This window comes from Podarcis pityusensis, assembly GCF_964106645.2.
Source record: "Podarcis pityusensis genome assembly, chromosome: 3".
Lineage (NCBI taxonomy): Eukaryota > Metazoa > Chordata > Lepidosauria > Squamata > Lacertidae > Podarcis > Podarcis pityusensis.
In genome coordinates, this window is record NC_138026.1 from 63,315,642 (window position 1) to 63,341,188 (window position 25,547).

At 40.0% G+C, this 25,547-nt stretch overlaps 1 protein-coding gene across 4 annotated transcripts in view; it reads left to right on the top strand.

The window, feature by feature from the left end:
• The window catches only part of PHACTR2 (phosphatase and actin regulator 2), an 88,825-nt gene that overhangs the window by 43,322 nt on the left and 19,956 nt on the right, over window positions 1–25,547 (top strand). For all 4 annotated transcript variants that reach the window (XM_080998566.1, XM_080998567.1, XM_080998568.1 and 1 more), the window contains 3 exons: window positions 9,748–9,915; window positions 19,529–19,609; window positions 20,741–20,902. In XM_080998566.1, the coding sequence (XP_080854692.1) occupies window positions 9,748–9,915; window positions 19,529–19,609; window positions 20,741–20,902 (411 nt within the window). The remainder of the gene's footprint in view (window positions 1–9,747; window positions 9,916–19,528; window positions 19,610–20,740; window positions 20,903–25,547) is intronic.

Genomic DNA, 25,547 nt, shown 5'->3' on the forward strand with positions numbered 1-25,547 from the left:
TTCATATGAAACTGGTTTTCACATTTATTGTGAGCAGTGCTTTTTTATGGAGGGATGTAGGGGTACATATACCCTAAACATTTTGTGAATCTAAGTTTGGCCTCATTGAGGGGCAGTATTTCAATATGAGTAGGAAAATGAGAGTACCTCTAAAGTTTTTTTTAGACCCCCGCTGATTATGAGGCTAAAACAGGCAAAAATAAATTAATGAAGAAGCATGCTGTTAACTGAGCCCTCCCTGATAATACTGTTTTCCAGTGATCAGTTAATCAAGGCTTTAAATGAATAACTTCACACATACCATTAAAGGGTTTTTAACTTTACACAGACCATTAAAGGGTTTGCCATTTTGTATTGAAGCCACCATGCCTACAATACCAGCTGTAAATATTAAAGCATAACACTTTAGTGTCTTTCTTGGGGTAGCAGTGGGAGTAAAATACATTTTTAAAGACTTGCCCTGAAATCAGGAAACATTAGTATACGACCTAGATATGGAGGAAGAGATGTGTGACAGCAGAAGCCCTTGTCTTATGTTGAGAGTATTGGCTGTTTACATGTGCATTAAAGATTCTACCTTAAAAACAAACAACCCATACTCGGAGTAGAGTGTGCATTGGTTAGATACCATTCTTTATCCTTGGGTAAGGTATACCCAAAAGTTTCGGTGCCTTGAACTCTGAGTATTTTAAATGTGCTGAAATTTAACCATCATTAGAATTATATGCCACTATCTAACCATTAATTAGAATGAAAATTCTTGATGCTGTTGAATGTACCAAGAATGAAGAACTAGGAATATGAACTAGAAGCCTATATTTAATAGAGTCAAAGACAAGAAGAGGCCATATCAATAATCTGTTTCAGAATCTTCCTGGTGAGTGTGGTGGTTTTTCCTATGGAGTTTTTCCAGCTTCATGCTGTTAATACTCTTCCTGCTCCGGGCACCAAATATAAAAACAAATGCTACTAGTAATGAGGGAATACAGTGCTTTTTCTTAATTTAGTCATGCATAAACATCCAGAGGAATAAATTAAGTGTGTTATGACTCTACTACACAGTAAGTAGAGTCCTGTTACTGGTATTCCAGTAAAAAGCATAGATAGCGACTGTGGGCACGTTCCTTGCAGCAGTGCTTTTTTGAGGTAAAACAATGGTGTGCTGGTACTCATATATGGATAAAAATGCTGTAGGTGCCAGCACAAAATGGCTGCCATGGGCAACAGAAAAAGAGGTGACAGTACACACTGAATACCATGACAAAAATGCATTGCCTTGCTGTTATACGCAGCGGAGAAGAAGTGGGATGGTTATATGCCTGCCTGAAAACAACTGTGGACAGAAGAGCTCACTCTCTGTGTGTGTGTTTGTGTGTTTCCCTCTGTCACAAGTGGTGTGTGGCCATTGTTTGCCATATAAACATTTCTTCAATGAACTGCTCTGTTTTTATAGTTATGGCTAAGAGGTGATGTCAGCAGTGCATTCCAGACAGGAGTAACAATGCCAATGATACATTTTCAGTGTTGTAACAGAAATGATGGTACATAGGAGGCCATCAGAGAGCCATCATACCACTTTGGCTGTTTCTGTAGTGAGAAAGAAAGGGACTGAGATGTGCCGACAGCTGGCATAGGGGGAGGGGAGGGAGAGAAGGGAGCTTGCGTTGTTTTTGCTCGCCTACAATCCATAAAAAATTAAAAAGCTAAATCACATAAAATTATGTTTTTAAAATCTCTGTAAATTAAACCTTTTTTATAATCTTGATATTTGCGATTACGGTTTATGATGTTAAATGCAGAGATGATTGCGTATAGCTATAGTCCTTCATTGTTAAGCCCTTTAATTTCCAGGGATGGCTTTTCAATGTGATACCTCTGCATTAATTTGGTAAAGAAGTTGGACGGGAGAGACTGCTCTGAGTGTGTTTCTGTCTTCCCCGCCCCTCGCCATCCCCCTTTCCTTAGTAGAGAACTTGAAACATTAAATGAAACAGCTGTTTGCCATGAGTGAAATGTGATGCCTGATAAAATGGGTCTCTGACTGGCTCAGCTTCCTCTGTTCTGTAGGAAAGGAACCATCATTGGCCTTGACAGGATCCCTGTTCTTCTTCAAAGAGAAAAAAGATTCATTAAAAACAGCAACTATATACCTTTGCACATGACCAAATGTGATCTAAAATTTAAAGCTGGCAAACTGAATTATTTGGACAGGTTGCTGTCATAGTTCCTTTGATACTTTTATGTCAACCTTTGAGTTGTATCCATTGGTGATTTTGTACTAGCAGAAAGTGCTCCTTCTTGCTCTCCACAGTTCTGGGTGACGACCCCAAGCCTAGGGAGCAGTTTTTTGGGGGAGTGCTGTGTGTGTGCTAGGTGGAGGGGGGAAATTGGGTGGCCATGCCTTCCTTGAGCAGAAGCATCTTTTGCTAGTCCAAACTGACCATATAACACTACCCATTGTTGTTGATGAGTTGGCAGAGAGTAGGAAATTGACCAGTTGGTGCTAGTGCAGCCACAGCCACTGCAGCAGCCATCTTTTATGACAAAACAGGATTAGACTACATATTACGGATTAAAGTTAGGGATGCGGGTGGTGCTGTGGTCTAAGCCACAGAGCCTCTTAGGCTTGCTGATCAGAAGGTCGGCAGTTCGAATCCCCACAACAGGGTAAGCTCCTGTTGCTCGGTCCTAGCTCCTGCCAACCTAGCAGTTTGAAAGCACGCCAAACAGTGCAAGTAGATAAATAGGTACTGCTCCGGCGGGAAGGTAAACAGCGTTTCCGTGCGCTGCTCTGGTTTTGGTGTTCCATTGCGCCAGAAGCGGCTTAATCATGCTGGCCACATGACCAGGAAAAACTGTCTGCAGACAAACACCAGCTCCCTTGGCCTGTAAAGCGAGATGAGCGCCGCAACTGGACTGGACTTAACTGTCAGGGGTCCTTTACCTTTACTTTATTTGATTAAAGTACAGTAGGTTTGGAATTATGTTGCACCTGGTTCAGTGATATGACTGCTCTGAAATTATGAATTATGAAAACCCCATAGTCAATTGTCAACCATTAAATTGATGTTTATAATATTTTGTTTATTATAATCCACACGTTCATAAAAATATCTCAAGGTGCGTTTACAACATAGAATAAAATCGGCAAAAAAGCATCAGGAAGGGATGGTTCCTGCTGAAGCCCTTCTGGTAGGGAGTGCCACAAGGCAGCGCCTGCTGTACTAAAGGCTTGGTCCCTAGTGAAGGTCAACTGATGCTTGGGGATGCGGGGAACCACCAGAAGTGGTGTAATACATTTTTGGGCTTCAATCTTGCTTCCGTAGGCATAAGAGTTTACATGGAAATTGTGGCTGAGTGGGTTCTCATGAGAACTTTTAAGCTTCATTCTTTTAGAGACCATTTGCAGCCCTGTCCTAGACTTTTTTTAATGAAAAAAGCAGAACAAGCCTTCATGGCTGAAAGCACCACATTACATCTAATATTCCACCTCTAGATGCTGTGCTCCTGATTTGGAATGTCACATGGCAAATACATCAATATCCAACCAAGGTACCAGATTTTTAACATTGGATACATTTTTGAAGATACCTAACCATATTTTGGATCTTTTGTCCATCACCAGTTGATTTGTTTTAACAAAAATCTGCTGTCCACAACTCTTTACATCATTTTACCCAAAAAATGTGAATCAGATTTAGAATTACTTTAGCTGTGATTGCTATTAAAGAGTAACCACCAGCAGGCTAGCAACAAGATTGATTATCCCATTTAATCTGAATAATGTGTTAAGCTGATTTGGGGGAGGGAACTCTGTTGGGCAATTAATTTCGTACTGTGAACAGTGGTTTTAAGGAATGAAACAATTATTTTAATAACTGGACTTGTGATTTGAACTGTTGCGGCTTTCCCTCCTTGGATAGGAACACTTTGGCTGGTTGGGGCACCTTTAGAGTGCTAGTACTCAGTTCTGGGTACTAAATTTTAAGAAGTACCTGGACAAACTGGAATAAGTCCCTGTGGGAACACTCAGAATAATGGGGGGTCTGGAAGCTATGTCTTAGTTGAAAGAGTTTAATATGTTGATCCTGGAGAAGAGAATCATAGAATTACAGAATTGTAAAGTTGGAAAGAATCCCAAGGGTCATCTAGTCCAGCCCCCTGCAGTGCAGGAATCACAGCTAAAGAATCCCTGGCAGATGCCTCCCCCCCCCCCTCTGTTTAAAAACATCCAAGGTAGATTAAGGAGAGACATTACAGTGGTCTTCAAATACCTAAAGCGCTGTCATGCGTAAGATGAAGCTGACTTGTTTCTGGTGCACCAGATGGCAGGACTTAAACCACTGGCTGCAAATTGCAGGGATGCAAATATAAGACACACGCAGGATTGATGTGAGCAGACTAATTCACCTGTTGCTAGTGACTGGAACAGAGCCATTTCTAGCTTCCTGTACATTCTCGGAACTATAGAATTAAGAATTTATAAGGAGAGGGACAAATTGATGTTAAGCTGCAGGAAACAAATGATAAAAGCCTCAGCTTCTGGTAGACACTGCATTCCTGTAATGCAAAGAAAACGTGTGGTGTTCCTCTAGGTCCTCTCTTGAAAGTCCAAAAAACACTTTAAACTCTCCTGAACCATTACAGTGCTTCCTATGAGTTACTGGTCAGAGTCTGCCCTTAGTTCAATTTAGGGGGAGCATCCAAAGTCTTTCCTTCTGCGCAACTCTTGCTGGCTTTAACTTTCCTGGGATGTCAGCCAGTTCAGGAAGAGACCAAGTGATCTGGGCTAAACACAGAACCACTATGAGTTGAACTGACGGGAGGAGAAGATGTCATCTATGTCCTGCCAAATCAAGATACATAAACACTGTGCTTTGCTCTCTTAGTTTCTCCTTTTATTGGTAAAAGAACGAAAATGCTGGTTTTCACATTCTACTTTTCAAACAAGAGCATTTTTCTGTATCGTTTTTGGTTTCATTTCTTTATATCTAGTCTTCATTATTAGTGTTGTACTGCTGAAAGATGTATATATAAAAAAATCATGCTGTTGTGGTTTATTACAAATACCTATTGATTCGGCACTATTTTGGGTTCTTTTTAGACCTAAGCAGGTTAAAAGGTTGGCAGGTTAAAAATGATGTGGTGGGAGGGGGGAAACTCTTAAAGGAATTAGGCAGAAGGCTAGTTCATGTGGTCAGGACTTTTCTCCATATCCCAACAAACCCTGGGGATACAAATGCGTGAAGAATGTTATGTGTGACTTTGCAGATATTTTGGCTTCAGTTTCCATTTTGACTGCAATTCTGACTATTCCAGTTACATCCAGCTTACAAAAGCTTAATTAGGGTTGCCGTACATCTGGGATTTCCTGGACATATCCAGAATACTGCATTTTGCAAAAAAAAAGAAAAAAGAAGAAGAGTTCAACTAAGAAAAGCTCAACAACTTTTCTGTCCGGATTTTCACTGCTTGAAATATTGCAACCCCAGCTTAATCCAGAATACATTTATTAGGGTTGGTCTTAAGTGGGATTTAAGTTCTATTGACAAAACCCTTAATCTTTAAGGGTTGTACAAGGTGGCACAAGACTTGTTATTATTGTTAGAACAGACATGGCCACCTCTCTGGGCATCAAGCCATAGTTGTGTCCATGGATCACATGTTACATTATTCATGTGAATGTGTCTCCTGAAACAGTCAGGAGGGCATGTTGCATACAGAAAGGTTTATCTTGGCAGTTAAGCAACGTTTCCAGGTTTCACAAGGAATATTGTGGGGGAGGGGTGAGCAAGTAGGAGAGAAAATCAGCAAAGGAGGGAATATATATATACATATAATTATATATATATATATGAAGAAAAAAAATAATCCATGTGTACTGAAGATATAAAGCATAAAAATTAATCCTGTGAAATCATTTCTGAACTCTGAAAGAGCAAAGACTGCTATGGTAAAATGCGTTGGTTTTTTCAGTGAACTATTTCAAGGTTAAAAATCATAATATTTAACAGAATGTGTGTGTGTGTGTGTGTGTGTGTGTGTTGAGACCCCATCTTCATATCATAAACCCAAGAAAGATGAGAGGATCTTCTCTACCCGCCTTCTCAATATTACGGCAGAAATCAGGGTTCATTTGCAAGCACTGCTACCTACATTTTTAATCTCTTCTCTAGCAGGAGGCCTAATTAACATTTTGCAGCATTGGCAGCCCCATCTGGAAACTACTATTCAACCACCCACATTAATACTCAACCTTTTCCCTTTCCTTTAATTAAAATGCTGTCAGAACACTTAGCTCAAAGAACTTCCTGAAGTTAACAGTTGTATAGCGAGGTGAAGAAAAATGCATGGAAGCCAGTAGTGCTGATCTGCTCTTGCAGTACAGTACAGCCTTATCTTTTGTATAACTCTACCCATTACAAGTTAGCTATATTTCTTTTTCCTCTTCAGTCCCGGAAAACAAAATGGGCAAGGGGGTTCTCTGCAACTTGTATATAGCAATGCTTTCTCTAATAAAACTCTGTAGAGGTTTGTTCTGGAGATAGGAACAAAAATATAATTTAAACTGGGATGCTCTGTGAGAAACTATGTGGCTGTGTTCGCACATAATGGTAAGTGACTTTTGAGCTTTTGCTCTCCCCACTATCACTTCCATAACTCCAAGGAAGAGTTTAGAAGCTTTCACTTCTATGTTAGACTATTTTGAGTCATTTACGGCCCTCCATCCAAGGATCACAGGGTGGTTTACAATATTGCAGTTTGTCATAATGTCTCAACCATAGCTGTCAACTTACAGATTTGAAAATAAGGGATCAGCAGCCTTGAAAATAAGGGACCTGCAGCCTCACCTGTTCCAGGCACTCCAGTCTTCCTGTCCTCCTGCAGTCTGGTCAAACTCATGCTGGGTAGCTTCGAGAACACTGTCCAACCAACTTTGTAACCAGAGGTTCAACTGAATAGAATCTGAATCACATGCACCACAAGGCCTATGCAGCCTCAACTTAAGATGGCTCCCCGGCCTGGCTTTGCACTGCAAAGTTTGCAGCAGCACATGCAACAAAATGGCGCCCAGCATTCAAAAAACCCCTCAGCTTGCATTAACTAGCCACACACAAGGCATGCAAGCTCCACCCCCCAGTCGTTCTTAGACTTCTTATTGGGTGAGCAACACAGCCAAGCAACACAGTTGGACCCTCCCTCCTCCCTGGCCGGCAGGGAGGGAGGGAGAGGAGCTGCTTCCTTTGAAATTTAAGTGACATCATTTAAGGGACATTTAAGGGACATCCATCAATAAGGGACAGCAGCGGGACATGGCGCTAGAATAAGGGACTGTCCCTTCAAATAAGGGACACTTGACAGCTATGGTCTCAACCTGGATGTCTCAGCAATAGTTAATGGAAACTGAGTCAACTTCAAAACCTAAGTTTATGAAGCTGTTTTGTTTCCAAAGCTAAATCACCTCCATTGAGCATTAATCAAAAATGGAAGCAGAAGCTTCCAGTCTCCTTGTAGCCACACCAGAGGTGGAGTTAGGCTGGGAGGCACATGAGCCTGAGGCTCACTTCAGCTTATCCTTGCATCCCTGGCTTAGTGACTAAACCATAGTTTAGCGCTACAGTGGTACCTCTGGTTAAGAACTTAATTCGTTCTGGAGGTCAGTTCTTAACCTGAAACTGTTCTTAACCTGAGGTACCACTTTAGCTAATGGGGCCTCCCACTGCCGCCGCGCAATTTCTGTTCTCATCCTGAGGTAAAGTTCTCAACCCAAGGTACTACTTCTGAGTTAGCGAAGCGTTTGTAACCCGAAGCGTTTGTAATCCGAGGTACCATTGTGTATGCAAACTAAGACTATGAGTTGTTCTTGTTGCTGAACTGGAACAGTATGAAGTTCTGTGGATATGTTGATTAAGCTGCATTAGGGTTGATGCAAAATGCACATTCCTGACTTCATTACTATAAATGAAGTGATGAATTGCATTTGTGAACGAGCCACCACAGAGAGAACTTTCATATTTTATCACAGAGTTTGATCCAGCCCACTGCCAGTGCAGTTGCCTGCATGTGGAATGATCCATATAGGCATAACAGAACCCTGTGTTTCGCTGCTTTTCCTGAGGTGCATGGGCATTCCATGGACCAGGCCGTGACAAGGAATGGGAGGACAGGGATATGGGATGGGAAGACTGCATTGAGACATAGGTATATGTTAAGGTAAGTGTAGAGAAATCAAGTGAAATGAATATATGAACCAGGCCTTAGGCACCATGAATTAATATTTCGTTAGGGCCTGGTGAGACTGCCTGTGAAATAGCAGCATAATAAAACAAAATGATTTGAAGGTTTAACAAACTTGTGTCCTTCTGATACTAGTTGGAGATATGTGTGTAGATAGGTGGAGAGCAAATGTGGCTGATAACAGACTCAGTTCCAATGTACTTATGTAGGAAGTTGCTAAACAATGTGTAGTCCTTCCTGCATTGCTCCTGTGACTGTCTCTTAGCTGCTGCTCCTTCTGGCCTCTGCTGCTGTGTCCTGCCCCTGCTTTTTTCCCTTCTCTGTTCTCAGCTGGACATTCTGTGCTCTACCCTGTTTGTCAAGTGTGGTGCATTTTAGAAGTGCTATATAAACAAATGATAAAATAATAACTATAGATATTCCTGACCTCTACAGCTTATCATTGACCTATGCTTGTCATTCCTTCATCAAAACTGTTATCTGCATACATAGCTATTAGGCTGCTTTTGTGAGAAGCTGAATAGCATTGTCTGGTGAAAAATAATGACAATATGCACAGGATGGATTGCCTAAAAATATCCTCTATAACAGTACAGCAGTAAAGAGGATGTCTGAGTCATGAGGGTTCTAGAGAAGGAAGGAGAGAGGTTTTTTTAAAACGATTAGGTCTAAAGAGCAAAGGGGCTTGTGCTCTTTACATTACCTAAGTGTACTGATCACAGACAATGAAAATGATAGCATTCCTTAGTCACTTGTAGTCCATGTAATAAAAGTTAATTGTAGATTCAGTAGGTACAACTCAGAGAAAATCAAGCACTCTTAAGTGCTTAAGAATGATGTGTTTTAACTTTCCTGGATTGCTTTTAGGGAACAACTGAAATGTTAAATTATGCTAAACTTGGAAACAGATATTTTTCGTAGGATCTACAAGTGCTTTTAATGACAGCCATGTTACTTTGAACTTGTATCTACATTTTGTGGTTATATTGTCCATCCTCCATGTTTGACATTTCTTTGTGTGCCTCACATGTCATATTTGTTTGTTGCTTTTTAATGGGCTCACCATAAAAGTGGGGCAGTAGACAATGTGGCACTTGTGGCACTTTGGAGCAGCATGTGGTACCTGGAGTACTAAGAATAGCAGCTTTGATTTGAATATTAATTATGTTAGACCTTGCTGTTTACAACATAATGCTGAAAGTTTGATGTTAGCATATCTGGAAGGCTGCTTGGGTTCTGGATTTATTCAGAGTGCTGGTTCAGCGTTTGCCGTTATCTTTTACAGTTCTGAACTAGAATGTACTTACACATATTTTGTGATACTTAATCACATTTTCATTGTTAGGTATGTCTGAAGTTATTTAGAATGTGTTAAATGTATATTGCCACATACTGTGAAGTGGCTGCTATTTTTCTCCTCATTATTTTGCATGTTTTAAAAAATGACTGTTGTTCTACAGGTTTTGGTAACCTAACATGCTGCTTGCTGGTTTGTTTTTATATATATAGTTGATGGGATAGACAAGACATCAATTGCAAACTCAGATGGGCCAAACCCAGCATCCCGAAGTCCTTCTTTCAAGAGGAAAGGCAAACTTTCTACTATTGGAAAAATCTTCAAACCATGGAAGTGGCGGAAGAAGAAGACCAGTGAAAAATTTAAAGAAACATCAGCAGGTATCACTTTGGGCAGTGGCAGAGGTTACTTGGTGGTGACTGGAAAAGGTTATTGTTGATTAGTTGCATTATTCCATACCAATTCAAAATAAGATTGTGTGACTTGTTATGTGCATATTATGTAACTTTTTTCTGCTTGCTGTCAGTCCCAGCCTATGGTCTCTTTAAGACAATTTGTTCTAGTCCCTTGCCAATTTCTGTCTGTCACCATTGTCTTAATAACCTGTTAACCTTCCATTCCTCTTCTTGGCCTCTTCCACCTACTCATCTTTCTCGCTCATGGACTAAATTTCTTCTCAGACACACTGAACCAGTTAAGAATTGTTCTGATGTCTAATAGATTTGGACAAAAAAAACCCCCATGTTGATTAATTGCTTATTTTATTTATTTATTTGCTGCATTTATATCCCGCTTTTCCTCCAAAGAGCCTAAGGTGGTATACATGGTTTCCCACCTTCCACTTGAGTCCTCGCAGCAACCCCATGATGTAGGTTAGAGACAAGAGACAGTGACTGGTCCAACGTCACCAAGTGAGCTTCGTGGCCAAGTAGGGATTTGCATGCTGGTCTCTGTTAGATGTATTGACCCCAAAAGAAAGAACTGTTTCTTTAGCTCTATATGTCACATGTCTCAAATATTTCTGTGACCACAGTTCCATATGGAACAGCTAGTAATCTCCCTTTTCTATCCCTGCAGTGCTTCAACTCTGCCACCCTGTTCCTCATTTCAAGGTCTTTTGACTCTAATTGTTTCTGGTTTCATACCTTTACTCCTTTCAGAAGCTAGATCTGAAAAGCATGCTGCACATTAAAAAGAGAAGAGAGACTGCACCAGACATTTTTAGATATGGCACCTTGTCTGTAGAATGACCTCTTGGCATTCTCTTTCCCCTCACAAGCTTTTAATTTTCAGGCATTTTATCTTGGCCAATGTAATTTTATTGTTTTGGTATTTTAATTGGCCTGTGCCCCACCAAAGATGATCAGCTATATCTTCTGCAGCCTATGCATTATTCCATAGCAGTTCAAAAGAAGATTGTGTGACTGATTGTTCTGTGCATATTATGTAACTTTTTTCTGCTTGCTGTCAGTCCCAGCCTATGGTCTCTTTAAGACAATTTGTTCTAGTCCCTTGCCAATTTCTGTCTGTCACCATTGTCTTAATAACCTGTTAACCTTCCATTCCTCTTCTTGGCCTCTTCCACCGACCCATCTTTCTCGCTCATGGACTAAATTTCTTCCCAGACACACTGAACCAGTTAAGAATTGTTCTGATGTCTAATAGATTTGGACAAAAAAAAGAGAGAGAAGATCAGGCAGTGTGGTGATATAACAAAGGAGACATAATTAAAATGTACCTGACCACAGTGGTATTTTTTTTTTACAACATGGGAAATTTTAATAGTAAAACAACTTACGTTTTGTAGTTCTTGCCAAACTGTAAATCGCATTAAAAGCATCTCACAGCACCTGGAAACACCCCTGTAAGGTACGCAGGCATTAATTCTCTCTTTTTACAGTTATATGGAATGCGGACATCCAATCTGTTCTTCCAAATGTCACCTTCAAAAAGTACTTTTCATTTTTCTGGTCTATTAGAGCAGAACTAGATTCAGAAAGCACTGCTTACAATAGGTTGCTTCTGTGCCTGGTGTGATGTATTTAAGTCTTGGAACATAAACATGTAAGCAGGAACATTCCCAAGAAAACATTTGCAGACTTATTTTCCTGGAACCTGTTTACTTTTGTAGGATTTCTTAAAAGCGAGCTTATATATATGTAGTTGGATATGGGTCCCTAATCATCAGCGGAAAGCCCAATTGAAATAAAAGCATCCTGACCATAACGCCCTTAGAGACAAAGGGTAGGATCCTGATACTGTGCAGTACCTTACCTCTGTGGCTCGACTGGCATTCATTTGCATTTAGTTATGTTTTGTACTTGGACAAGGGAGATCATATTTGTAGTGTGCTTGTGCCATATTATTTTACCAGTTATGCTCATGCATGTAACATTGCTCTAATGGGGTCCCCCTCGGGGAGCAGTTTTGAGAGGAAAACTTTTAAGCACTCTTTCCCATTGTTCTTTCACTTCAGATAGGGGACTGCCAAAGCTTATTTTGCTTATTAGTTTGTTTTGCTTTTTTAAAATAACAAGGGGGGGGGGGGACGTGTAGTGGTCTGGCCCTCAGCCAGAGTACTTGGGCAGGGGTGGGAATCTGATTGTTTTGTATTAGGCCTGTGAAAAACAGCATGTATTGAAAGGTGCAGTCTTGGATGGAAGGCTCAGTTTTCTTACAAAAATATATTGGAAGGTGATCATACTGTGCCAGCAGCTGAATAAATCTATGTAAACAGCACATGATACGAGCAGTTAAAATTATGGAGGATTCCTTATGGAAATAACTTGTACTGATGTGGGAATGATGAATGGATCCCCCCCCCCTTTGGTAACATGTTTTCCATGTAGATCTTGAATCTGTGCTGCCAAGCCGCTTGCTTTGCAAAGCTGAGCAAACACAGTTTCGTCATCCTAAAAAACAAACTTTAGGAAGGATCTTATCAGTTTCTGCTTTCGGAAGAGGAAGAGATTTCAGTAGTTTATCGGCTAGAGTGAAAAGATGCTCCTTTGAATATCCACAGGGAAAGTGGAGGGGGTGGAGCAGAAACCGCGTCTGGCTCTGATTGCATCAAATGCTATAATCCCAGAGGAGAAGTTCGAAGCTAAATGAAGAATCTGCAGGTCTACCTTTGAGAAGCAAAAATATCTGGATGTATTTCAGAATGTTGGATTAGTGCTTTTTTAAAAATAAAAACGGCATAATTAAGAGAGCCTGAGGATTTAACAGCTGCTGAATAGCATGGTTAAAGTAAAAGTGAAGAATTAATAATACATTTATATATTTATTTATATCCACATTTTACTCCAAGGAGCTCACGGTGGTTCTTCCTCTCTCCCCTCCCAATTAATCCCAACAACAATCTGTGAAGTAGGTTAGTCCGAGAGGCAGGTAGTGGCCCAACATCACCAAGTAGGGATTTGAACCCAGGTCCCACGGGTCCCAGTCCAGCCCTCTAAGCACCATACCACACTGGCTCTCTGTTGAGCACATAGGGCAAATGTTTACTTGAGCAGACATATAAATGCCAGCCAGAGCTGTCAGATAGAAAGAAGGGGCCTTCTTGAACTGTGGGATTGCAGGAGAACTGAAATGTTCTGATGAAAGAGACCGCCTTTTTTAAAATGGTGTATATGTCCATTGTAAAGAGATGCTTATCCTTAGGAAAGGCCCATGCAGTGTGTTATATTTATACAGTTGTGCATTCAAGTCCCCCCCGTCCCGTTTTTCAAAAGACTTCCTATCTTTAACAACACCTTTTATGTGAGCTGAGCTACCACCTTGACACATCCGCACTCTAGCTTCCCAACTCTATGAACACAGGTATATTTCACAAAGATACAATCCCAGTTGTGTACAAATACTTTGGTCATAGTAACTTCACATACAAATAGCAAGGCATGCCTTCTGTATTCAGTTCCATAACTTTCCCAGAAGTAATTCCATTTTCTCCCAGTGCTTTTCAAACAATTAACTCAGATGAAAAATCTTGAAGAACTCTGAACTTCTAAAATGACATTTATTTAAAATGCAACAGAATGATATTCTGTAGCTGTCTTGATTCTGAAATAAAGCAGATGGTCTCAGTGTGTGTTGTTGAAGCGTTTGATTTTATGTTTCTTAATTTAAGATTTAATAGCAAAACAGTAAATCACTGTTTCTTACAGAAATGTGTCTGCATAACTTTTAAAAAGATAAGATGGAACACTTTGGCAAATTATCAAGCACTAAATCTCTCCAATATTATTTGACCTTTGCCTACGCTGTCTCATTTACTCTGCTTCAGATTCCATCTATTTTATATAATCAAAATACAATTATGCCTTAATAAATGCAAAGTGCCTGGTATTTAGACAACTTCCTTGCTGTACTTTTTGTTCCTTATGCATAGCTCAGATTTGGTTCCATACCATTAATAAATCTAATGCTTCTGCTCTTGTTCATGGAGAATTTAAATTGATGGGTGGCTGCTGCTGTGATACAGTGGGAAGGAGGAAATGAGCACAGTTCAGCTCTGGTGTTTTGACTATAACACTGCCAGCAAGAGACATTAATTAGCTGAAGCAAAATATTCTATTAATAATATAAAAAACCCAAGTATAATTACAGCAGCAGCATCTTTATTCATCTTTATTAATCTTACGTGGAAAAACTTCAGACAGAAAAACCACGCTCCTTACTTCCCCCTAGAATCTTCTGCTCAAAGTGACATTTCACATCACTTCAGGATAAAGTGAACTCTGCTGCATCCCTCACAGAATCCATCGAAAGTGTTTTGTGCTACAAAGGTCACCTAAGGCAGATGGACTTTGTGGCTCTCTTTCTGCCAGCTGTGCCTAGAACTCCCATCTTCTATAGGGCACTCTCTCTCATCTTCCAGAGCCCATCTTTTCCCTGAGACACGTGGATTAATCCCATAATCTTTACTGTAATCAAGTTTCAGGTGTAAATGCTCACATTTCCTTCCTACATGCTCACATTTCCTTCCTACATTTTCTCTTCCCTTCTCTTCCTTCTGTGGTAGGCCATACATTTCTTGAGAGCAAGTACCTGTCTTTTTGTTTATGGAATAATCTTGAGTGCTATGCGTGCTAATGGGGGTGAATTATAATGTATGAGACAAGACAAGACTGTCTTGTCTGTGAGGTATAATTCACATGTTTAAATTACCACATCTATCCCCTGTAACATTTTGCTTTAAAGAAGCCACAATTAGACTGGAGCATGAGCGTAATGAGTGAGGTGTATAAATGTTTTAAGTCATCAGAAACTGAGGAAGTAGAATTTAAGATTAGATGCCCCAAAGTAACATTTTAGAGCTTGATATGAACAATTTGTGCTGAGAGTATTTTGCAGGAACTTGTGGCAAGTGGCCATAGGTCAGTGGAAGAGCATGTGGTTTGAAGCAGACATTCCCAGGTTCAAGCCACTGGGATTACACAACTGAAGGGAAGCACACTTTGATCTCTGCCATCGCCATCTGAACAAGGGCCACTGGGAGACCGCACCCTCTGTAGTATCACCCTCTGTAGTATCAACTTTCTAACTATACAAAGACTAAAGTTTCTCTATCCATTAGCTAGAGAAGAAGCAGCTGCAAAGAGCTTGCTCTCCTCCCCCCCATTTGCTAGAAAGATCACACTGTTCCAACTTCCTGAATTTGCTTGCTTTCCCTCTTCACTCTCCATTCCATTTTCTTTTTTGCATCATGTCTGTTAGTCCCTGCTTGCCGGCTACAAGCTGTCTTATCTTTTTTTTAAATATCTGTACAGCGTTTAGAAAAATGTTAGGCACTCTATAAGTGTTAAAATAAAAACAGCAGCAGAGTTGGGAATATTTCTGCTGAGAGAAACATTAGAGAGCTATCATTCTTCAAACTAGACAAACTCAGAGCTCAGAGCAGCCAATGGTCTGACTCAGAATAATGTCTTAAGATGGCGATAAATACATATTAGTTGCCCTACACATTTCAGTAAATCTCCTTTAGGGTCTTTCTGTAACAGGCAGACGACTGACATATGTACAGTACCTTTGTAACAAACACTCCAAAACTATAGTGTTCCTATCGATACATACAAATATATTTATAAATATTCCAAACATTTTCTGGGCGAATATATATAACCAATATACAAGTTACAAAAATGTGCACAAAAATATTATTTATTAACTTAGTCATAAAAACATGCAACACTTTAGAAACTTCAGCACATGAATGCCTACAGCTATTTAAAAGCAGATACACTTGCACAGATATCTGGACAATATATTCTTCCATAATTCAAATGCAGTAACATGGGTATCTTACCAAAATCACAAATTACATAGTCTTTTGGCAAACATAACAGAAAGATCTAGGGCATCAGAAAGTTTTCCAATGCAAATTCAGTCCCGTCCCCATCCCTAATGTGAATTACCCTAATTTCCAGGAAATTTTTGAACTCAGAATTTTCTGGCAAACTCATTTCCCTCCCCCACCAAATAGAGGGGGTTGTCAGCAATGGGATGTCCTTGGCTGGCAGTGGTCCTTATTAAGACACTACCTTCCAAGCGCATGATTAGCCCTGCCAGATTCGAGCAGCATTATCAGAGCAGCATGAAGGTGGTTCAAGCCCTGGTGTTCAGAAAAAGCGAAAAATGGGGTGAGGAGGGTTGCTTAGAAACCCAATGAATATAGGACAATAAAGCACCCCAAACTGATGATTAAGGAATTCAATACCTTTTATCTAGCAGCTTAAGAAAATAGAGTTGCATTTGGAGGTGCTGCAATATGTTATCTGACTACGTATATTCATGAATAAGTTTCTCTACAAAGTCGGAAAACTGACTTGTCTCTCACTGACTTCCTGAGATCAAACATGATCATAAACATTCTGCATTTATTTCTTTTGTTATATATGTATATTTCTATAAAGAAGTATGTGATTGGAAAAGAGGATGTGAAAACAAAACCTAGGGTGCATCTGTATATTAGAAGAGAATGTCGCCTATAAAGCTGAAGTACATTGTATCTGTTGAACTGCAATATTTTCCATGATTTTTTTAAGTAATAATTTTTATTGATTTTTGCAAAACAAGCCATATTTTGTGAATGCAATAATAAAGAAAAGGCTATTTTGTGCTTTTAAAGTATTGCCTGTGACTTAATACATTTATAACTGAAAACATCTGCAACTGAATATATTTATACATCTATTTTTGAGGGGGTTTCTTTTTTCCAAAGAGGCAGGCGGCATCATGCAAGTGACCTGCTGCTTTGCACAAAGTTCTTTGGATCAAGGCCATTGTGTTTAAAGGTGGGATGGGGAAGCTTTGGCCCTCCAGATTTTGTTTGAACATCTGGACAGTCACAGGTTCTCCATTCCTGATTTAAAGAATATTTAATACTTTGCAAAAACTAAAAACAGCAGGTCTCTATCCAATTGGCTCACACTGAAACCAGGCAGAGGCAAAGGAAGAGAACATGTTGGTGGTGAACAATATGTTACTGTGCAGAAGGAGTTGTAATTTGCTTAAGGCAGTGTGGAACGTTCTTAAATCTGCATGCTGCTAAAGTTGGTAATTACTACTTTGCCTTTAAAAAAATGAAGCAAAATATAGAAGGTAAAAATTAAGGAGGCAAAGCAAAAAGGATTGGTTTTTACAGGCTTTTTGAAATAAGAAAGGAGGCATATAGGATTTTAGCAGGAGGAACATTCCATGCATACAAAGAAGCTAAAGAAAAGGGAAGATGAAGAGAAACAGACCAAGCAAGAGACATGAAAAAATGATGACTTGTAGCAATAAGCAGGACAGATAGGATAGCTGTAGCTCCACAAGCCAAGTGTGCCTGCTCGGGGCCTGATACGGAAATATTCTGCTTGTTTAATCGCTTAATGTCTGTCTGGTTCACTGGTGTCCTGTTCTGAGTAAGGAGGAGATAGTGGCTTAAGGGAGCAGATAAACCTGAGCCATAGTTAAATCCCAAAAATGCTGCATTGTGAGACAGATGATGAATACACAGAGATTGGAAGTGTGGATGGCAGGACTGATGGTAGAAATGGCAAGAGGAAGGGACTCCACCTGACCTAGCTTATAGATAACACTTGAGGAAAGTAAAATGCTTAATTCTCTCCCAGCAATGGGAGATGAATGGGGGGAAGGATTAAATGAGTGGAAGACGCAAACATTTTAAGGGTCACATTCAGAAGATAGACTTAACAATTACCGTATTTTTTGCTCTATAAGACTCACTTTTTCCCTCCTAAAAAGTAAGGAGAAATGTGTGTGCATCTTATGGAGCGAATGCAGGCTGCGCAGCTATCCCAGAAGCCAGAACAGCAAGAGGGATCACTGCTTTCACTGCTCAGCGATCCCTCTTGCTGTTCTGGCTTCTGGGATTCAGAATATTTTTTTTCTTGTTTTCCTCCTCCCAAAACTAGGTGCATCTTGTGGTCTGGTGCATCTTATAGAGCGAAAAATACGGTATATTTTTAAAGGACAGGGTATTAGCAAATGCTTCAGAAAGTCAGTATGAACAATTGGCAAGCCAGGGATGATATGCTGCACTTAAATCCACTGGGTATTCTAGTCTCAAAGAATGAATTGTGGTTCTTTGGGATTCCATTATTGTGGTCTTAGATAGATGTGGTCTGTGAAGCATGGCTGCAGATCTGCCTTGGTTGACAATCAGGGACCTCTGATATTCTGCATCTTAGGGATCTCTTGGATAATGTGCACTTTTCCTGTCCAAGTATTGCACCCTCTCCACTGGAGCCACAGATGCTCAGAAGTACCAGTTTACCTTCAAGGATTATTTATTTGTGTTTCTGCATCTTTCTGTCAGCAGAAATAAGTTTTATAAGCAAACAAAGCAGCTTATGGTATACTTCCTGGAAACTACAAAATATGCGTGCACAGAAAGTTACATAGTTTACAGCCTGATGCATCACAGCATCCAAGAAGTTATGGAAAGTCCCCTTGTACAGAAGCCAGTAAGACCTGGCCGAAACTGGAAGTCTTCAGACTGAAGGAAGCTGACACTAAGTAGGACTATTGGTCCATCTTGCTCAGTATTATGTATTCTGACAGAGCCAGTGGCCCTCTGGGATTTCAGACATGGTTCTCTCTGAGCCCTACCTGGAGATGCCTGGGATTGCACCTGGGGCCTAGAAGCTTTTCCACTGAGCTATGGTTCTTCCCCAACCTGAACCCCGTAAGGGAAGCTGAAAGGCAGCCATTATGTACAGGCTGGAGACCCCACTTTGAAGGTCACTCTTTGTATTCATCATAGCATGTGCTCTCAGATGACTAGCCAGTGGTTTCTGTACAAGGGGATTTCCTGATATATCAGGCTGTGAGTTATGCAACATTTTGTGCACTCATGTTTCCAGGAACTATGACATGCATAGCTTTATATAAGAAGAGATACATTTTCCCACTTCCAGGGTGGTGTTTTACAAAGAATTCATGTCAGTACTGGGATTTCCACTTGGGCAGCAGGACTTTCTCTATCTCTCCTGCCCCTGCTCTTTTATAGAGGCCTGGGGAAACCTGAGGGGCAGGAGAGGAGGGAAACATTCCATTACACAAGAAGAAATCCTTGCACTAACAGAACACTCGCCTTACGGCTACATTGTATTTCATCCAAAACTTGGATGGGAAGAATGAATGCCTGTCATACAAAACAATGCCTTAACAGAGTATGTGAGTGTGACTCCGCTATTACAAATTTGCATAATATATTTCTGTTCTGGAGGTTCATTGCTATTCTTGTTACTAATAAAAAAAAAAGTAGCTGCACTTGTTAACAAAAGATCAAACAGCGTCGCCGACTTGTACAGTGCTCCTTTTCTGTCTAACAACAATATTTTGAAAAGCTATTGCTGAAGACAAAGGCTAAGGTCTTTGCTTTTGTTCTTTTTAATCTTTTTCTGGCTTTAAAAAATATATATAATTGCTATAATTGACTTTCAGTGAATTAACGTCTACATTTTGTCTGTTTCTTTTTTGAAGTGCTGGAAAGAAAGATATCAACAAGGCAAAGCAGAGAGGAGTTGATAAGAAGGGGTGTCCTGAAGGAAATAACTGAACAAGGTGATGGCAGTTAATATAGGCAGCTGCTAATAACTTTTGTATGCCATTTAAATGATTAGCATTATTTTTCTGTTGCTACTATCATTGTTTTGAAACTCTGTGACATGACTGATACAGCAGGCAGGGACACATCCTTTCAAGCCAGACTCATAACCTGCTTGTGATAAAACCCCTGGGTCTTCTGTTATAAGCACAAACCATAATTCAGTCTGTCATTTGTGTCTCATTGTTTGGAAAAGTGAACTGAATAGCAAGGTATATTCAAGAGAGAACATGGGAGCATACTTGAATCCAAGTATTCGTGTCAGGTGGCTGGGGTGGGGGGGAGCCTGCCATGCATCTAAGTGTTGTGCTGTTGAGTCTAGATGTCAAGGGAAGGAAGACATGCTTCAAAGACTGCTTGGAATGCCCTAAAGAGGGTGTCAAGTACTCCCAGCAAAACTGTTGATACCATAATAATTCTGCTACAGAAATCTATGGGGCGACCACACTTGAAATGCTGTGTATAGTTCTGGTCGCCACACCTCTCAAAAGATATAGAGCTGGAAGAGGTGCAGGAAAGAGCAACCAAAATGATCAAAAGGATGAAGCAACTCCTCTATGAGGCAATGTTACAACATGTTGGGGCCTTTTATTTTGGGGAAAGGTGTTGTGTGCACAGTGGCTTGCTCAGGTTGACTAGGAAGAGCTAAATATTAGGTGACAATTAGTGTTCTGGTAATGTAAGTACAGTGGTACCTCGGGTTACAGACGCTTCAGGTTACAGACTCTCCTAACCCAGAAATAGTACCTCGGGTTAAGAAATTTACCTCAGGATGAGAACAGAAATCACGCAGCGGCAGCGGGAGGCCCCATTAGCGAAAGTGGTACCTCAGGTTAAGAACAGTTTCAGATTAAGAACGGACCTCTGGAATGAATTAAGTTCTTAACCTGAGGTACCACTGTATTCTAGGCATTCAAGTGCTTGTTAATGTAGATTCCTTCCTCCCTTCCTCCCTTTCCAATATAGCTTCATCACATTTTATGTACATCAAGCGTGCGGCTCATTGCTGTATGCTGCAACCCTGTAAATGGGAAGCGCTTACATACATTGTCAGTGTAAGGCAATAACTTTGTTATCATTTATTTCAGATGGAGAGATAACAGTAAATTATGAAACCTCAAACGGCCACACGATAGTAATCACTGAAGAAGCCATACAGGGAGAAAATGTCACGAAGACCGCAGAAGAGAATAGCTCCACATCAGCAAAAGCACCACCAGCTACAGAAGAGAGAAAAGATGGCAAAAAGGGTAATTTAAAATGCAACTCATCTGGATTGATTTCTCATTTTAAAAACATGAGTAGATAATTTATGTAAACGGTTATACTGAAAATGACTCTGCCTATAGCAACAAGGAAGCCAATGTAGAGATAGGCTTTGCAGAAACAAGACGGCAGTTAATATTTTTAAGTGGCATCTTTTCAATCAGAAATACAAATTTAAAATGGAACATAAAGTTGGTCTCGTTGGAAGTGGAGGAAAAGGTGGTAGGTCTGGAAGAGGAGCAGATTTTTTTTGTTTTACCAGACATGAATGGAACCTTGTCTGTGGCTTAAGGAGAGGCAATTAGAATTGCACGAGAAGGCCATTCACTGAATCTTAGCTTAACCTCCATCCCAAAGTTGTGAGGCTAACATTAGAGCAGGTGTGGTGTGGGGGGCTTGTGTACCACCCTGAGCTCCTTCAAAGAAGGGCAGGATGTACATCATACAAAAGCATTTATATAACTTTTTCTGCTTGTTTATAACTAAACTTCCTGCGTGTGTAGAATGGAACAGTTACAGACTACAAGATGATGGTGAACAAATATTAGTTCTATTTTAACAGAAGCTCACCACCACCACCAAAAGTTGATTTATGAACTTTTTCTACAAAGGAAAATACACAATACACTAATGGAAACATCTTTTTTTTAAGTGGGTGCCCTGCTGTTCTATAGCTGGCACTACAAGTACTGTGCATGCCACCAGGTTGTTATTTGCTTTCTATGTGAGAAAATCAGTAAGAACATAAGAACAGCTGTTCAGGATCAGGCAAAAAAGTCCATCCTTACTGGCACTCTGATTTTCCTCAGTGGTGGACCAGAAGTCCGCAAGCAGAAAGTGAAGATGCTAGCCATCTTGTGATGTTTGCCTCTATCAACTGGTATTCAGAGAAATACTGCTGCTGGACATGAAGGCTGTATTTAGCTTACGATTTATTACAATTAATGGAACTTTGCTTCATGTAGTCTTGGGGCCAAATGACAAAGAAACATCAAAAACTCCTGACATTTCTGATTGTAGTCTGACAGAAGACAGGAGGCTTCAATTTTGATTGGAGCAATGGGTTACCTGTATATTTTTCACAACAAGGCAAATTGAAGATTCTGGAATGCTGTTAGTCTGATCAAAATTAGAGCCTCCCTTCCACCAGTCATTTAACTCAATACAGAGAAATCAGGAGATCCAACCATGATGTCTTTCCATGGGCAAATGTTCTGCATTTTTGAGGGATAACTCCAGATACTTGAGAGATCCATCGGACAAGTAATACTCATTCAAATAATTCCTAAATCTTGCAGAGGGAAAGAAGGCAGTGATTGCTTATTTACATGCATTGCTGCATCTAACTGTTTACCATGACTGGTGTATTTCATAGCTTCAAGCACTTCATAGCAGAAATAGAATATTTCTGGTAATCACAACATTGTTTTCTCAAATATAATAGTCATGAATAGTCAGTACCCATTTTCCATAAAAGCTGCTGTGATCAAAGATGGTACACTTCTGAATACCAAATCCTGGTAAAAAATCTAGGGGAGAAAGTCATTGCTTCCATGCCCTGCTTGTAGCCCTCCCAGAGAAATTTGCTTGTTGCCATAGGTAACAGTGCTGGACTGTACTGAAGTTTAGGTCTGACCCCTCAAGGCAGTTTTAAACATTTTTAACCATACATTTCCATGGATGAAGAAACATGACAGATTTCTCTTTGACGGTACATATTCAAGATAACTACAGACAACAGTATATCACCTCCCTGTTGTACCTGCAGTCAGGGTAACAGAAGGGGTGATTAAATTTTTTTCTATGCATGCTAATAGGTGCATCCTAATAAACATTGGTGATTTATGAATACAGGGGAAAAGTTTGGTGGCAATTCCAGATTAATTGATAAAGTATGTGATCGTGTACATATGTGCATTTATGAGGTCTTGTTGCTCATCTGTATCTTATCGTTATGAAGGAGCTCCTTGCAGTCTCACTGAAATGAATGACGGCTGTGCCTGAAATCTTAAAAGGCAAATGCTGTGTGTCAAACAAAACTAGCAGCCTAATCCAGGATTCTTTCTAGCCATGTGAAATAAGAAACAAGTGCAATTCCTACAAAAAAATGTTGCTAGATACAAATAGAGCGTATTCTCCTGAGAATACATCAAAAGACAAGTGACCTTTCACATGATATATGCATGAAGATGGGTGGTTTTTTTCACTTGGTCTGTGTTGTAGCAGATAGGTTTATGTGCCCTTTGCCTGCTTGAGGTTTTTGAGTTTGTTTGTTTTAACCTTTTGTCTATAAATACAAAGTATTAAAACTACTCCTACTCAACCCGGGTCTGCAATGCTGCTCATGGTTCTTCTGTGCTCACGATTATATTGATCTCGGCCCATATTCATCTCAGTAGGACTTAAATATACATAACTAGTGGTGGAATTGTATATCTGATTTCTTTTCATGTTCAGGAATGGGACTTTTAAAAAGAACAGAAAATGAGCAGAACTGTAATAATGAAATGCTGAATGCCTTGATGATTAGGCCATAGTAGACTGGTACACTGAGCACAGAAAGAGTTAAGAGTGTTTTTGGAAGCAAAGCTGTTCCTGATAAACAATTCTAGAAATGTTAAATGCTTCCGAAGTTTGTCGCCTTGCAGATGCTTTCTACATTTTGAGTATTGCTATTAGTAATAATGATGGGGTGTCAACCCTCCAAGAGGCATGTTTAGAACTTCTCTTGTACCAAAATAATAAGAACATGCTGACAGGTTTTCATCTGCTTGTATTTTGGGTATATGATTATTGAGTGCATGCTGTATAAGTGATCTTGCCCTAAATCTTTTATAAATCTGTCATATGCTTTAGGAAATACCATGTTCTCAAAAGAAGAAAAAGAAATAAACACTAAAATTACCCAGCATGTATCAAGCAACACTGAGTATAAATGATTTCTGTCCTACACAGATGTTGTAATAGCTGAGCACATACCATTTTAGAATTGTAATTTGGCTTAGAACTGGTAGCAGAAGAGCTAGTTAATTTAGGGGGTTACCAATGATAATGTGAGAGGGGAACTTGAGTCAAAAAGTAACAAAATTGGCATGATTCCATACCATGCTTACATACTACTAACTAGGTGAGCCAGCAGGGTTTTCTGGGCCCAGTCCACTGTATGTGAACTGGGCCCTCTGACCCACATGCAGAAAGGACACAGATTTGCATCAAATTTTCATATGCTTTGTCTAATATGTAAATTTTACAAGTGAAGCAGAGTCCAAAAATAAATCAGCGGCCACACATATAATAAAATATCTGACAGACAGAGTGTGAACAAGTGAAGCTTTCCCCATAAATGTATTTCTATACTACAAGAGGTTTAACTTGTTTAATTTCTGCCTTCCACACAGCTGTTAAATGCACAAGAACCCTGCTTTTCTCAATGCTACCCCTAAACCAAATTCTAGACTGCAATCCTATACCCACTTACCTGGGAGTAATCCCCATTAAACACAAATAAACTTACTTCTGAGTAGACATTCCTCATCTCTCAGACTAATCAACAACCCATGGCCTTTAAACTAGAGGGACTGTTGTTTTTGTTTGTTAATATGGTATATATTTTTGTAGTTTTGCATTGCTAACTGCTCTGTGAGCCTGAGGTTGGCTAGCTGAGTCGGTAGAGCATGAGAGTCTTAATCCCAGGGTTGTGGGTTTGAGCCCACTTTGAGTAAAAGATTCCTGCATCACAGGGGGTTGGACTAGATGATCCTCATGCTCCCTTCCAACTCTACAATTTTATGATTCTGTGATCCTCAGAAGAAGGGCAGTATAGAAATCTAATTAATATTAATAAGTGAACTATACAGTGAATTATTAATGAGTGCCAGGACTTTAGCGCATGCAGGGAAAACTACCTAAGCCTCTGCAGAGTTTTTACATTTGCCTTTTTTGGGGGGGAGGGGGATTCTTCAACATCCACCTATACTTACTGTGTGTTGGTATTTGCAGAAAAGAGCTGCTAGGAGCTACCTGATCTCAGACAGACCCATCACAAGAATGAGGCATCCTGGTTGCTAGGTGGAAAGGAAAGGCAAACTGGAGATTCCAAGGAGTAGTAGATGAAACAGAAGCTGGAAAAGTGTACTAAAGAGGAGGGGAGAACAACAGCTCCTTAGGATCCTAGAGATTCCTGTTGCCCAGTGTCAATTACAGCTGTTACTTCACTCATTGAACATTGAAAGGCAGGAGCAGCAAGGCTGCCTCATCTCAAAGAAGTCACTTAGAAGGGTACCTGCATATTTACTTCATAACTTACTTTCTAGGAGAGCTAGAGACCCTTGTTTTTAAAATGAAAACTCGAGAGTCTGGGGTTCCTGCTAGCTGTGATCTTGTTATATCAGTAACCCCTGTACCTGTCTCTTGGCAGCCCTGGTCACACGTGACACGCACAACTATATTTACTTGTCTCACATACTGTTGGTTTTTACATACTAATTATTTCTAATAATAACGCTGTTTATCTCTTGAGAATGGGGTAGAGATCCAAATATGGTCTGGTGAATTGGAATAAATTGAGCTTTGGTTGCTTGAGAAGTATCTCTGAAATGATTGTAATGACACTATCCTCCTTCAGTGGGA